The sequence below is a fragment of the Manis pentadactyla genome, chromosome 2 (assembly GCF_030020395.1).
Source record: "Manis pentadactyla isolate mManPen7 chromosome 2, mManPen7.hap1, whole genome shotgun sequence".
Classification (NCBI taxonomy): Eukaryota; Metazoa; Chordata; class Mammalia; order Pholidota; family Manidae; genus Manis; species Manis pentadactyla.
The window spans coordinates 213,736,785-213,752,273 of record NC_080020.1 but is presented as its reverse complement, the minus strand read 5'-3'; the positions used below and the strand labels follow the sequence as shown (position 1 = coordinate 213,752,273).

The following is a 15,489-nucleotide window of genomic DNA, read 5'->3' as shown; positions in this document are numbered from 1 at the left end:
AAGTCAGCCCTCCTGTGGCATTGTCCAGGACTGGGTGGGGGTTCTCACACAGTATACCCTTTCAAGGCGTGTGCACCCTGGGCAGAGAACTGTGTGGGGAGAAGTCCGAGGGTGCAAGGGACCCAGCTCTCTGATTACGTATCAGTATCATAAAGGGATCGTGAAGCTGGTAACATCAAGATTATGTAAGCATGAAAAATGCTCATGATACAACATTAAAGGGAGCCTGCAGGATGCAAAACGCATCCACATTGATTACAGCAGAACGGAAAGCGTGCCTGGTCAGGAGCCTGAAGCTTCAAAGGCACAAGAGTGTGAACAAATGAGATCACTTTTGGCTGCCGGGGGAGTGACATTGTGGGTGATTTTTTTCTTTCTTTGCTTCCTTTATTTAGAGGGCTGTGAATTATACTATACTACTATTTCAACAGTTAAACTAAACATTTTATGGGAAAGCTCATTGGCTTGTACACTTAAAATGAAGCTTTTATTGTACATAAATTATACTTAAACAAGTCAAAATGAAAAGTAAATGTTTTAAAAGAAGGGCCCAGAGTAAACTGGGATGAAGATAATGTCTTTGTGGTCTCCCTACCTGCCCTTTCTTCCCTTTCACCTCACATTTGGCTACCATATACATTTTTTATCTTGATTTAGATATCCTTGAGACAGTCCCTGTCCAGCCATTATGTACAGTCAGGGCCACTGAGAATCCTTCTTCTTCTAGAATTCGAAGAACTTCTAGGTTAGCTCTTCTAAGTTCACATCACCCTTCAGACTGTTCTGGAGTGTCCTTTGCCTTCCCTGCTTTCCCCAAATGAAAGCAGCTATTTGTCTGACATTACCTTCCCCAAGAGTTCTACCCTTTACTAAGGAACCCCTAAAGGAATTGGTGATAATGTGCCCATGCATGATATAAAGTTATTACACACCCCTCCCAGATAACAGTTCCGTGTTTCCACCTGGGGAGCCTGCCTCAGCAGGCTGCATTAATGGAAGCACAGTGTCCCAAACAATGGAGGTGATAGCTGGAGGAATGGAATCTGGACTTTCCTAACACAAGAGGTACCACTGAGGTGGACACATAGGTAGGGCCGGAAGCTGCAAATCTGGGTGGATTTAATTCCAACCAAATAACCTGAACTATTTTTGCTTTCTCTTAGGGACCACCCAGGCCCATACCTCTGCTGGAGGGAATGCATTGGAAGAGCAGCTATGGCCAGAGGTGAGGGCTTTGTCCTTATGGTGGGGCGGAGGGGCGGGTGGTCCTTTCTAGTGGGTGAATCCAACTCTTCAATCAGGTTAGCAGGTCCCTCCCTGAGGCCTTGACAGAATGAGATGGAGGAGCTGTTACCCCAGGAATAGTCAGCCTGCCTGGCACAACAGAGGTGGCATAACTATCTCCTGGAATTTGGGGCTCATCATCCCTGCAGACTGAGCCGTGTTCCCAGAAGTGTCCAGAAAGAGTTATAAATGGGCTTGTTATCTCTGTGGCCCTTGAAGCAGATGCTCTGAGTTATTTGAAGTCATCTGAGCGAGGTCTTCCCAGAACATCCACAAGATAAGAGTTGAGAGTAAATGCTGTATGTCTTACTGAAATCAGTGATTCACGAGAAATTAACTTGTGTCTTGCGATAGCAAGATGTGGTCGAGCACCTCATTTATTGTGCATGCTCTGCCGTTGGAGTATTTCCCTTGCACTCTCAGTTCTGGGGAGAAAACATATAATCTCCCTTCCCAAACCCCTCCATGTGATTCTGAGAAGCAGAGGCTGCTCTGGGCTTGTGAGAGCATGTGAGGAGCCCAGACGGTCCTGAGGACCCAAGCGCTGGCCTCCCAGTCCTGCCTTTGCCCTCAGCAGCCCCTCTGGACTCAGGTCATGCTGACTCAGTGGGCGCAAGAGTCTCCCAGTTTCCAGCAGCAAATAAACGTACTTCCTATATGTGCTTTTGTATAAATAATCAAGTTTAAAGAGGCAAAGTGGATGATATAAAAAATAAAATAGCATAGAATGGATTTTTTAACTTTCTAGTCTAAATGTACTGGGTCTCTTCTTAATGATTTCATTTTTATTGTGGTAAAAATATCATAAAACTGACCATTATAACCATTTGTGAGTGGATAATTCAGTGGCATCGAGCACATTCACACTGTTGTGTAACCTTCACTACTGTCCCTCTCATAACTTTCTTATTATCCCAAGAACTGATTTTTTTCTTTTTTATCATCTTCTCTCCCCACTATTCTGAGGCATCCTTACCTGCCACCTGCTAAAATCATGGTCAATGGACACATGTTCCCTTTCACTAGAAGAACTGGGTACAGGGTTGGAGCAATATGGTGATAGACAACGGTTGCCTCTGGATTTTGAGCCTAGATAGCACAAATACCTGGTGATTTCTGTACCAAGCTTTCAGGACCTAAAGTTTTCTCATACATGGCAGTTCATGTTTCTGATGTTTGGTTTCAGTTGCAGACACTGAAGAATTTTCCATTCCAATGCAACCAAAAGAGGCTGGGATCCAGCGAGCCTTCTACGTCAGGTATGTGACCAAGAGCAGTGAAACCGTGAGCTGGGAAGGCTGGCCTCTCTCTGATGTGTCCGGCAGAGGCCCCAACCTGACTCTTCCTGCACCCTTTGGGGGATGTGGGTCGGCCCCTTCCATTTGGCATCCTTGGCCCATTTGTGGGGAATGTAAATCTGACCCTACATGGGTTCTTGTCTTTACAGTCCACTCTCTGAGACCATCCAACATTAAATTTGTGGCAGCCATTGGCAATGTGGAAATTGTGAGTATTTCAAGAAGGTGGAGATGGGAGGCAGGGTTCAGGGCTGGTGACCCCTGAATAAGCTGCTGATAACCAGGCCGAAAGTTTCATTTGGGGAAAGAGGAACATTCTCTGAGTTGGAGAAATCCTAAAATCTAAGGGGTTTTGAATCCTTCTTTTTTTTTTAATCAAATGAATGCTTCCCTTTACATGAGGGTGAGAAAACTTTTAGAGTTTCTCATTAATAAATTAAACCTATTGATAAATAGTCAAAAATCACACAGAATTTAAAAGTAATCTCTTAAATTTTGGAATTGTGAGATAAATATTTATGAGAAAAAAAGTCTCTATCTGGTAAATTTAAAAAAATACACTCATCTTTGCTAGTAAATTTTGAGTGGTATATTTTATATGGTCAGGAAAAGGGGGAAGGAAGTCTTATATAAGAAGAGAAAGATGGAAAAGGAGGGGAGAGAGCGGGATGAGCAGAAAGAGGAGTGTCTGGAGAGAAGGGGATGGGAGAACAGAGAGGAAGGCCCGTGAGATTCCCCAGTCCGTGCTGGCTTCCCCCAGTCCCACCTGCCTGGTGTTAGGAAGGGTCCCAGAGCTCGGCTGGACCTCCACACTGGACCCAGGTCATTCCCCTCCTTTCCTTTCCAGTGTCTTCCTCCCATCTCCACCCACCCGTGTACTTCCAGCGTCCCTCCCCTGTCCCTGCTGCAGCCCCCGCCCCCTGCCCTGTGCACAGTGCCGCTAGAGAACTGACCACAGCAAGCCCCGTGAGGTCGGGCAGGCAGGGCTTCCTGCCCGGTTTTATTCTACCTGTGATGGAGGTGGTAAAGAAGCCCAGTGGCTGTGTGTCGATGAGGGTGACGGTGGGGTTTTGCTGGCAGAAAGGATGTGCGAAGGAGGTGGGATACACATGTCAGGGGTTGCACTTTGGCTTCGCTGAGCCCTGGCGGCTCTGTGCACTGATGGTTACATCCCAGAGCCCGGGAGGTGTGACCCTTGCTGGAGGACTCTCTTCATCTCCTATTCTTCCACCATGAGCAGGGACACCCACTGCAGGGAAGTCTCTACCCCAAATCAGGTTTCTAAACTTAAACCCATCAAGGACTTGCCCCCCTTGGTCCCAGCCCCGAAAGAGCTCTCCCTCGTGAGTTATGCAGAGCCCGGCTCAGCCTGTCACTCAGCTCACCCTCCCCCCTTCCCGTGAGCTGGAGGCCCCTGGCGCTGGGATAGGCTGCAGCTCACCAGGGTCTCCCCACCCCAGAGTCGTTGTCATTGCACCGATGGGCGCCACAATCTTCAGGATAAAACCTCAGTTCCTGAAGGGCTGCCTGAGAGATGGCATTCATGAACTTAGCCTGGTTTATTAAAAAAACATCAGGCCAGGTAAAAATAATGGGAGACAGATAGTTTAAAAAGAGAAAAAAAGTCCATAATGGAATGGTTTTGCTTTGAGTTCCTGGAGCTCTGGGTAACCAAGGCAGAATCACCAATGATTGTAACTGGCACTTTACTCTGGATTCCCTTTTCCTCATAAAACTTTAAAGACCAGGTTTATAAATGCTCATAAAAATTATTTGCAAACTAACACTTGTGATATGTGTTCAATATAAGGAAAAAAATCACGTAAGACACATGGATCTAGTCTAAAAAATGGGAGATGCCATTCACATCTATACTCCTGCCTCACCCCCCTTCCCCCCAACATGCAGAGCGAGAGAGCCTGTGGAGCATATGACCTAGGAGGGCCCCCCTGCAGCGTACTATCTGTGACTTGCTTTGCTGCTTAACTACGAGTCATAGACATTTTCCATGCCAGGGAGGCTACAAAGCACTGTATCAAATTCCTTGATGTCAGAGCTTGTGTCTTAGCTTCTTGTCTCCAGGGCACAGTCCCTCGGGCCAGTGACCAGTGTGGGGAGAAAACGGGCGGCAGGCAAAATGGAGACTGGCAGTTTGCTGGGCTCCTGGGGCTCTCCCTTTCTAGGACTTCCCGTGGGGCTCTTTGCCAGCACCCCGTTCCTCTTGCCCCCGTCCGCCCCCTCCCTGCCCCCATCAAGCCCCTCTGAGGAAGAGCTCTGTCTGCCCCCATGAGGGCCCCTGTGGTTGGGCACAGGCCGTCCCCTTGGCCTCAGCCCCTGGGGCCTGCTTCCCTCCTGACTGCGTCTGTCTGGCCTGTTGGTTTATGATCTCTGACTTGCATCTTAGTGTGGTTTTGGTTTCCCTGGTTACCTTTCTCTGGAAGTTTTGCCTTTCAGATGGCCTCCAGTGAGGAGTGAAGGACTCCATCCCAGTTAGAGGAAGGTCCTGGTCAGCCCGCCCTCCCACGAGGGCTGCTGAGGGGTGACCCAGTTTTGTAGACTGGTTGTTGATCTGCTGGGTGGTTAAGGACAGGCGGGCTCTTTCAGGGAAGCTGCAGCAGGCGGGCTGTAGGTAGTGTGGGTATGACTGTCACCTGTCACCATCACACCTGGAGACACTGTCCTCCAGGAATTTTGAAGGGAAGAATTTGTGTCAGAACCTGTGAAAATAATACTACTGACAAGAGCTAATACACACTCAGCACTTGGTATCTACTGGGCACCATCCCAGGCATCCCTAGGACCTGGCAAAGGCCACAGTTCCCGGGTGGGTTACTGTGGTCTCACCTCAACCCTACAACCAGGGAACCTTTCCAGTGGAGAGTAACCTGTGTTGTCCAGGACTTTACCAAGAGGAAAATCAGAAACTTTGTTTTGTTCATTCCAAAAAATTATCAAACCTTTATTAAATACTTCTAATGTGTCAGGCACTGTTGTATGTTCAAGGAATATAGTCACCAACAAACAGACACAAATCTCTGCCCTTGTGGCCCTTACAAGTCTATAGTCAGAGGAGACGGACAATAGGCAAAATAAATCTCAGATTATGGGCGGTCACAGTAAACTACCCCTTTTATTTCTATGTTCATCTCAGCTCTCTTGCTACTGTTTTCTTTTCTGAAGGAAACATTCATACCTTCTGGTGCTCTGAGATCTGACCAATACGCCTTGGAGGGAGCTTGACATTTGTGGGCAGATTTCGCCTTTCTCTGGATCCGGGGTTCCCTTTTGTTGGTGGGAGGGGGTGCTGACAGTCAGCTGGGGTTTCCTGAAGACAGGCTGTGCTGCCTCCCCTGGCGGGATTGTTCACACCTCGTATCTTTTCCAGCATCCAGACTCAGGGACGGTCGATGTGGAGATGCACAAATGGTAACTGTCCTGGAGCCACAGAGCACTTCTGCTGAGAGGGGTCACAGAGATGATCTGCTGCAGTCTCCTTGCTTCACTGGTGGGGAGACCTGAGGGCCAGGGAGGAGGTGGCCTGCTCCTTATGAGCAGGTGGCAGAGTGGGGACCAGAACTCGGCTCCTGCCTCCCTGTCCAGTGCTTCCAGTACCTCCTCTGGGTGAATAAGGGGGCAAAAGTGGCCAAGGCTGAACACAGGCTTCGTGCTGCCCACCACCAGTCTCCTTGTCTGCTCAGGGGCAGTGTGCGGGGCTGGACCAGAGTCCGTCTCATTCTGCACCAGGGTCTGCTTCCCCTTCCCACTGGAGGGGTGGGGAGGAGGGTCGAGGAAGAGCTGTTTACCCCATTTCGGTGACTCCATTGCCATCGGAGGTGTGTCTCGGACTCCAGGAAGGGTAAATCCCAGAACAGGAGCATGGCTGGGCCAAAGCCTGCTGTGAAATGGACCACAGCATGGAGGGAGAGGGCTGGAGGGTGACACGTGCAGTCTGATGCTTGCTTGTTTGCTTCTGCTTGTAGGGCTGAAAAATGGTCACAGCAGGTGTGCACGGGAGTGGTGACAGGTGAGTTCTGTGTTTTCGTGGCCAGGCTTCGGGTTGTCCCCATCCCTCCCAACACAGCAGCATTTGACTGGAGGATGTACCTCACTGGCCACTTCATCACAGAGCCTGAGGAGAAGGGGAGGCATCCTGGGGGACAGATAAGGAGTCAGGGCATGAAAGGTCACATACCCTGAAAGGAAGGTGTGAGAAATGCCCAAAGGTCTCCAAGCAAAGAGAAGTCAGGGGGCACTGGGTCAGGTTAGGGGGCCTGGGGAGGCCAGGCGGTGGCTGGGCCACATTCCTGAGGCTTCTTCTGCCCCAGGACCTGGCGCCTGGATTTGTAGCATTTTGTTTCAGAAAACTGTCCACCGCTCACTGTCCTCACCCCGAAGAGAAGACCCAGGTCTCATTTTCAGTCTAATTCATTTTGTAATCACTTCCTTGCTTATCAAATAAGTATATCCATTGGGGCCAGAAAATAAGTTAAGAAAATAAAAGTTATAATCCCACTATCCAGAGATAACCATTGTTAACATTTTGGCCTTTTTTCATACAAATGTGCTTATGAATATGAGATCTGTAACCTGGTTTTTTCGCTAAATACCAGAGGTTCCTGATGACTCTGTTAAGTCATTCTAGAGCCCCTGAGTCCCTTAGCACCAGCTGAATTCACATAGTGGGATGCTAGAGTTCCCTGTCCATGGCCCACAACTCAAGAACAAGGAAGCCCCCTGTCACTGATTTGAGCAAGACAGACTGGAACGCTGAAGCTCCAGAGAGCGTGGTGCCGTGACACGGCTACTGCCCTGCCAGGCCAGCCGAGGTATTTCACCAGGGGCCTGGGAGTGAGTAGGCTCCCCACAAAGGACAGGGATGAATAAGATACGGGTCCTGCCTCCAGCGGGAAGGTTGCGACTTGGTGTCTGACTTCCAGGATCTGATTGACAGGTGAGGGGATACTGGTGGCCACAGTGGTGGGAAGGTCGCCCTGCAAAGGGTCACAGGGTTCCTAAAGAGGAGGCCTTACTGACTTGGTAAATGTCAGCTCTGCCTGGGTTTGGCTGTTTGCCTGTAAATGATAGGAAAAAAAGAAGAAGTGGTGTATTTGGGGTATCTGGGAAGATGGGATGTAGTTTAGACCCTGAAACCACAAACACAGCTGCTGCTTTGCCTGATTTCTCAATTTGTCTCCATTTTTTTTCCTCTCTCACCTGGTGACAAGTCCTGACTGCCCCCCTTTTAGCACAGAGAGAGCAGGAGTCCCACCTGGCAGAGGTACAGCAGAGGCAGGGCAGCGAGGGCAGATCTCATACCTGAATCTCCTCAAAGGCAGGACTCCAGGAGCTGCTGTGAATCCAGCAGGGGGAAGGGGGTGGGGGCCAGACCAGCCGAGGAGCAGGGGCTTCTAAGGAGACAGTGCCCCAGGGACATGCAGGCCGGTGCAGCTGGGTGGCAGGGTCACACAAAGCCCACCTGGCTCAGCCCACCTATCCTTCTATACCAGAACCTTAGACTCTTCAAATCTAGCCATACCCCCACCCACCACAACCATTCTGCAGAGAGGTAAACAGAGTTGGGGAGGCGGGGCTGGGGGTGGTACACTGACTTGCCCAAGGTCACATGCTCAGTGTGTGGAGGGGTGCCTGTAAACCCCCATGGGCCAGCCCCACAGCCTCTGCCCTTTGTGCTGACCCCCCTGAACCCAGAGAGAGGCAGCAAGAACAGACCAGGACCACAGCAGCCTTAAAATAAAATGAGAGGCAGATTTTTGCGGGAAGATCCAAGGTCCTGTTTGATTGCAAAGAAGTAACACAATACAAAGGCATTTACTCTGGAAAGCAATCCTCCTTCAGAGACCTCGCACCAGGCATTTAGGTTTAGTCATTTGCCCTCAGACTCTCCTGAAGTGAGGGAGGGAAAGCGTTCTCCCCCGCCCCCTCCCCCTGCCCACACCCACCCACACCCACCCACACACATGCACACACATATGCACGCACACACTGTCCCTAGCCTTCAACTGGCCTCAGCTTCTCACCACAAGTGGGGACGGGCTCCTGTGAGCTGGACAGGGCTTGGGAAAGGAAGCACATTAATTTGGGTTGAGGATGAAGACAATCGAGTCACACACACCTCAGGTGGCTACCCAGGCTGACAAGGCTGAGGACCTGGTCTCCTGACTTGCCGCCCACTGATCCTCACCCCCCATCTGCTGCCTGCACAGTGTCAGCTGGGTTCTGCTCCCACAAAGCCCCGGGCACTTCTGGATGGGGACACAACGAAAGGGGACTGGGATGGGGGCAGAGGTATCCACCTCCCACGGCACTCTCCCCACTCTGCTCTCTCCTCTCTTGAGAGCAAGACACAAGTTAACTGCTCCTGACAGCACTATTTTTAGCGGTCCTCTGCTGTCAGCGCTGGGATGTGTGTTCCCCAGAGCTTTCCCGCCCTGCTGTCACTCTCAGGAGGAGGGAGGGGGCCTGAGCCCAGGGGGCAGCCTGCCCGGTCCCTGTCCTAGCATGCTTTCCCTGATGAATGGATAGCACAAGACGGTGGAGAGCTCTGGTTTCCAAGGGCTCTGGTTCAAATCCCAGCAGCTCCACTTGGCTCTGAGCCCATGGGTAGCTTGCTTAGCGTCTCTCAACCTCAGTTTCTGCTTCATACAAGTAAGGCACTGGGCCTGACCTAGTCCTTTGCAGATGCTAGTTGTTAGCCCCCTTTGCTTCCAGGGACCTGCTCTGAGGTTGCCCTGGCAGCCCATGGCAGGGTGTGGAAGCCGAGCCTTTGAATACAGGCAGCAACCCTGGCACCTCCCATAAAGGGGCACCAGTCTTTATAAGTGACCTCTGCTGTCAGGGCCACAGCCTCAAATCCACTGTCTCTTCAGTCCTTTCAGATATCATCAGACATTTCAGTCCCTCTCTTCTGAGGCCTGAGTACGCTGGGAAAACAGTGAGGCCTGGTGCTAGCGCTGAGTAAGTCCCCTCTCTGGCTCTCCAGGCGTGAGCTCCTGCCAGTCTCAGACATCCAGGACGGGGGGCTGGAGATGCTGGCATGGTCAAAGTGGCTTAAAAATAGAGGTGTGCTTTAAGCCAGTCAAAGGCGGCTCCTGTGCTGATTTCAGTCTGCCTGATGGGGCGATTTCAAAAATGAGGTTAATATCTGCCCTCCTGAAGCCAGGAGTGGTGCAGTGCAGCCTCGGGCTCAGACACTGGCATTGGGGAGAGGGGCAAGCTTTCAACCCTCAACAAAGTGATATTTAACTGACTTTCTCTCCACTCCCTCCCTCTATGCAGGGACTTACAGATTCAGGCAAAAGAACTGGTGAGGAGCATGAAAGAGAACCAGGTAAGCACCCATCTGACTCCAGCTGGGGCTGCCCATGTCTGCTGCAAGGCGATCAGACCAAACACGCCAGGCAGGGTGGCCCCAGACCATGCCCTGAGCTCAGCAACCAGTGTGATCTGGGCACTCCGAATGAACCCTTCCTGTGGCGATTCTCTGAAGCCACCTCCTATGCTCACAATGTGGTCCTGCCGAAAGTCATCTGATGGACTGACATCTCACTGAGGGAGATGGTTGAGAGCTTGGGTTCTAGAGGGACTTGAGCACAAACCCTGAGTTTTCCACCTATTAACTGTGTGCAGTCAGGTAAGGCACTTAACCTCTCTAAGCCTTAGTTTCCCCATTTATGAAATTGGGATAAAAAGAGCCTGCAGCACAGGTCTTAGGGAACATTAAATGAGGAGCTGGGTGCTCCTGGCACAGAGACAATGTTCAGTGAAAGCCTGTAGCCATCGATGTTGAAATGGAGATTGCCATTATTGGTAGTTACCGTATTTGTTTTAGTTCTCAGATGGAGGCCTCTGGGACATACGTGCTGGGGCTGTGGTACCCACCCTCCTAGCACTCAGATACTCCTTACTTGGTAACTCATGTGGGTTTGTAATCAGCAGCCTCTGACCCTCTGTGCTGTCCTTATGGGCAAGTCTCCAATCACGGCAAGCTTTGCTGCCCAGCTGGATCTGACCAGGCACCGGGCCTGAACTGCTGGAACCAAGGGAAGACGCTGTCTAGGCCAGTCATTCATTCATTACAGAGTTCGGGGATTAAAGCTAGGCGGTTCCTGGTTATAAAGGGGCAGGGACAAGCATAGGAGCTATGCTGTACAGAAGTGGTTTTCCTCTCCCAGGAGAATCCCAGGATTTTGGAATAATCATAACATTCTGGAAACTAGCTGGGAGGTCCTGAATCCAAACTTGTGATTTTACAGTTGAAGACACTGAAGTCCCACGGAGGCATGTGACCTGTTCAAGTTCACACAGTTAGCTAGAACCAAAGGCTAACGAGCCTGATTCATACAGTCCAATGTTTCTCAAGGGCACCATGCTTGCCTCTTAAAAATGACAAAACCAAAGTTGGTGTTTGTTCCACAAGTAACACATGTTCATTGTAGAAAAATCATAAAACACAGATAAACAAAAAGAATATTAAAACCATCCTTCAACCTGATACCCAGAGAAAATTACTTTCCCTTCCATATTTTTTCTAAGCACATATATCTACATATATTTTTTATAAAATGGCTATTACTAGATGTAGATACTTTTTATACCCTGTTATTCTCAGTATAATATTTCCCATGACAATAATTACATTTTCCGGCATCATTTTAATAGCTACGTAGTGTTTCATCTTCTGAGTGTTCCACAGTTTATGCAGCAGTCTGCTATTTTAGGCACTTATGTTACCAATTTTTCATTCGTATGAACAAGGCTTCATCATTACAGCTAAATCTTTCATATAACCATGCTTCCTTAAAATACATTTTAGGAAATGGAATTGTTGGATCAAAGGCTCTGCCCTTTAAAAAAAGTTTCTGATGGATTTTGCTAAATTGCCTTCTACAGTGGTTGCACAACTTTAGAGTCTTACCATATGCTCCTACTTCTGAAAAGACCCATGCATGTGATTTCATGGCAGTGGATTATGAAATTGAAAGAAGTGAAAACAAAGTTCTTTTAGTACCAGGTCTTACCACTCTCTTTCTTTGATGCTGTTGCCCTTTTCTGCAGGAACTTGACTTTCAAAAGGACTGGAAGCTTATCAATGTGTTCTTCAGTAACACAAGCCAGAGTCACCTTTGTCCCTCCACCCAACAGGTAAACCTCTGGCTGGGAGGGGTTGCAGATGTGGAGGTGGGGAGCAGAGTGAATGAACTAAACCTAGTGATCTACAGTGTCAGGCTGGGCCTGATGGCAACTCTTTCAGAATCAGGGCAAATAGACCGATAGATAAATAAATGGATGTACTTAGCTAAGGGCTCAAAGAATTGGGACAGGTGTTTTTAACTAACCATCCTTCATGTCACGAAAAGGAAATTGAGCTGTAGATACATTGAGTCAATGACTATTCTGCAACTGAGGAAAATCAGCTTCCTAGTTAAAAATCATTTTGCCTCTCTTAATTCTGATTTCATTCAAGTACTGAATTTAGGGAATAAAGCAAGATGGGGTCCCCTTGTTATTACCTCTTGGCCTGTGAACTCTAGTTGTAATGGGAAGCCTACTATTTATGTAGGTAGGCTGTATTTTTCAGGCTCATTGGCATTCCTGGGAACAGGACATAAAACTTGTGGCTCCATTTCCTACTTTTGTAGTTGGCTTTCTATGATTTAAGTCTTTATTGAAGATTATCCAGTTAGGATCAGTGGAAAGTGTGAGGGGGAGCTTAGATAACTAGGTTATGGTGGCATAAATGGCACACAAACTCTTCTTCTTGAGTCTGAAGCCTGGGTGCCACCAAGCTGGCCCTGCCACTAATGGCAGACAAATTACCTTCCCACTGTCCTCTTGGCTACCCTTGCAGGCCTGTGCCAGGCTGTGGCACAGACACAGACAGGGGAAGTTCCTTGAGGTGCTGTCCCCTTTTCTGAGCCTTATCCCACAACATATCCTCTACCTTCCTCCAAATGCCCCATGGATTACCATCAAAGCCCCCCTTCCTTCAGTGATGGTGGGCCCTAGGGGAGTGCTGATGGAAGCTTGTCTTCCTGTCCAGCTTTCATGGAATGATATTCCCGAAGATCTCCTGGGTTTGTAACATATAGATCTTAAAGCATTATTTTTCTACTTCACTCTCTGTTTTTCTCCAATGCCAAGTGAAATTTACATGCCCTGTTTATTCTCTGCCCCCCTCCCACAATTGGTCATTATGCTTAACAACATTTATTCATGAATTTACACATGCATTCATTGACATGCTCAAACAAGCATTTAGGTATTGCTGCATTCCTCTATATTCCTACTCATCCACCCACCTAGAAGTTATCTATTCATGCAAAAGCTCATTCTCTCCTTAAATGTAGGCACATGCTTTTGTCATTTATGATGAATTTGTTCATGCTAGCATTTTTAAAATTTTTTAAATGTTTGAATGCATTCATGATGCTTATACTCATTCATTTCTTCCATTCACTCTACCTTGAATTCAAGCATTCCTATGTAAGTTCTTGTATTCATTCATGTATTATGCCTTCAAGAATTCTTGACTACATGATGCATTCCTTGTGTGCATGTGTTCATTTGTGCATTAATTTTTAGTTATATAAGCAATACACAAATGCTTTCTCCTTTTAAAAAACTAAAACAATACGGTTAAAGCTAAAATTACCCCCTAATCCTCTCCCTCCTTTTATTTCCAAACCTTTCACACACATATGAATCCTAATATTATTTTGCCTACATATGTATATATGTGTGTATGTGTGTGTTTGTAAGTATGTGTGTGTGAGAGATCTAACATAGTGTTAGATTGTACTATTGTGCATTTTTTTCACTAACCAAGTGTTTTTTGAGATTTCGTCATGTTGATATATATGGATTAAATTTATTCCTATTACTTGCCAAGTAGTATTCCATTGTATGCATTTATTACATTTTATTTTGTAGTAATTCTCTATTGATGGTCATTTTGGTGTTTTTAGTGTTTCATTATTGCAAAGAATCTTCTTCATTTGCCTAAATATATGTATGGATTGAAGCATATTAGTGGGTCAAAAAATCAGTTTAAAAGATTGAAACCAAAATTGCAAAAAATAGAAATAGAATAAACTTCAGAATGCTAGAGTTCATTGCATATAATAAGGCAAGTGTTGGTTCATGAGGATTGTTGCTTCCTTCTCCTCATAGGTAGGTACTCTGGATGGCAGTGAGAAACATATCTCACACTGGCCAAAATAATTTGAAGAAAAGCATCTAGAGGAAATTTTTAAAACATTGAATTGCCAGTCATCAGATACATACATTTTAACACTTTAACTTTTAACAGGGACTGCCTAGCTGCTCTCCAACTGAACATATTTACATTCCTCCAGTGTCTGAGATTGCCTATTCCCGACAGTCTTTCCAACACCAGTATCAAGCTTAATGATTTTTGTCAATATGTGAAATTCCCTCAAGATCTAGTCACATAAATACATATGGGTTAAGTTTATTCATAGTAAGAACCTCACCTTTTTAACTGGTTGCAAACATATGACAAAAGTAATCATGCCTTATTACTAGTTCCTCAATGGCTGCAAACCTGCAACTGGAGCACCATAGATTTAGCTCCTTTTTGTAGCAATGTTATTAGCATGTACTCAAGTTCCCTCTTCATTGCATTTTTTTCCTTCCATGTTGGTTTTCCTTTTGCACAAAGGCCACCAAGGCTTTGGAGCTAGAATAAACCCCTCCCCCACTTCCATTTCCCCCAAAGGCCCTCACGGCTCCTAGTCTGGCTCTCCTGGCCTCTGTGCCTGGGCCTGCTGGCACTCCCCTCACTCCTCCAGTCACACCTGGGCTGCCCAGACCCACACGCACCTCCTAATCTTCCTAGTGGGCCACAGCTCCTTCTGTAAGTTAACCCTGTGGCAGAACCCCTCCTTCTCCATCAGGGAAGCTCCTACATGGCATCTTTGCATTCCTGAAGCACATCCTAGGCACAGTCTCTCTCTCAGGGGTTGTCCTGCAAGTCCCAGGGCCCCTGGGGAGCCTCTGAGGACCAGGGTAAGACTCCAGGCCTCCACCTGGCTTCACAGAGCTGCTCTGCCTCCACAAAAGAGTTCATCTGAGAAAAAGGTGTTCCCAGAAATCTCAAACTCCTGTCCTGCCCACTGAGGATCTGGAATTTTCTTCCCCTAAGAGGCTTTTGAGATCCTTTTGTGGGGAATAGACAAGGGCCTGTGTCTGCATTTGTTCTTGAGAGGTTTCTTAAGACCAAAGTCCAAAGTAAGGAAAGTGACGAGCCTCAATTGGGCAGTGACAGCGCTTCCTTGGGGCTCCTACCGTGGGACCAGCTGCTCAAGGGCAGATGCCTCAGTGATAACTGGTAACCAGGCTCGTGGTGGTGACAGAGATGATGTGAGGGTCTGAATTCATATTTACTGCTCTCTAGTTAAAGCCTAGTTTTATTAATGAGTAAGACCAAAACTCAGTTTGAAGAAGAGAGAAAAGTGAAGGGGAAAAAACCCCCAAAGCCAGTGACACTACAAGAAAATACACACACTTTTGTTGCAGGTGCCTCTAGAGCAGGCATAACATTATGGAGCGTATACGGGCAGTATGGTGCAAGAGACCTAAGAGTGCTTATATCTTTTGACTGAATAATCCTGCTCCTTGAGATAACCCCCAAGAAATGAGTTTATTAGAAAAGTTAAGTCTGGTCACAGGCACATGTTTGATAATAGATCCTTCTTCTGAATCTGGGAGCAAAAGATATAAATGGAAATGTGCAAGTTCATTTGAAGAAATAAGCTTTTTCCAGACTTTGGGCTCAAGAGAGAGTTTGTTATGTGTGGCCATATAGACAAGGGACATTTTATAAGGGCATAATTTCTCCCACTAAGGAACAGGGACCATTGGTGCC

At 47.5% G+C, this 15,489-nt stretch overlaps 1 protein-coding gene across 1 annotated transcript in view; it reads left to right on the top strand.

Moving 5' to 3' along the window:
- The window catches only part of PLB1 (phospholipase B1), a 112,832-nt gene that overhangs the window by 16,337 nt on the left and 81,006 nt on the right, over nt 1-15,489 (top strand). Inside the window, exons 2-9 of the mRNA XM_036903586.2 lie at nt 1,164-1,225; nt 2,471-2,543; nt 2,732-2,790; nt 5,968-6,008; nt 6,563-6,606; nt 9,470-9,557; nt 9,879-9,930; nt 11,658-11,744. Coding sequence (XP_036759481.2) covers nt 1,164-1,225; nt 2,471-2,543; nt 2,732-2,790; nt 5,968-6,008; nt 6,563-6,606; nt 9,470-9,557; nt 9,879-9,930; nt 11,658-11,744 — 506 coding nt within the window. The remainder of the gene's footprint in view (nt 1-1,163; nt 1,226-2,470; nt 2,544-2,731; nt 2,791-5,967; nt 6,009-6,562; nt 6,607-9,469; nt 9,558-9,878; nt 9,931-11,657; nt 11,745-15,489) is intronic.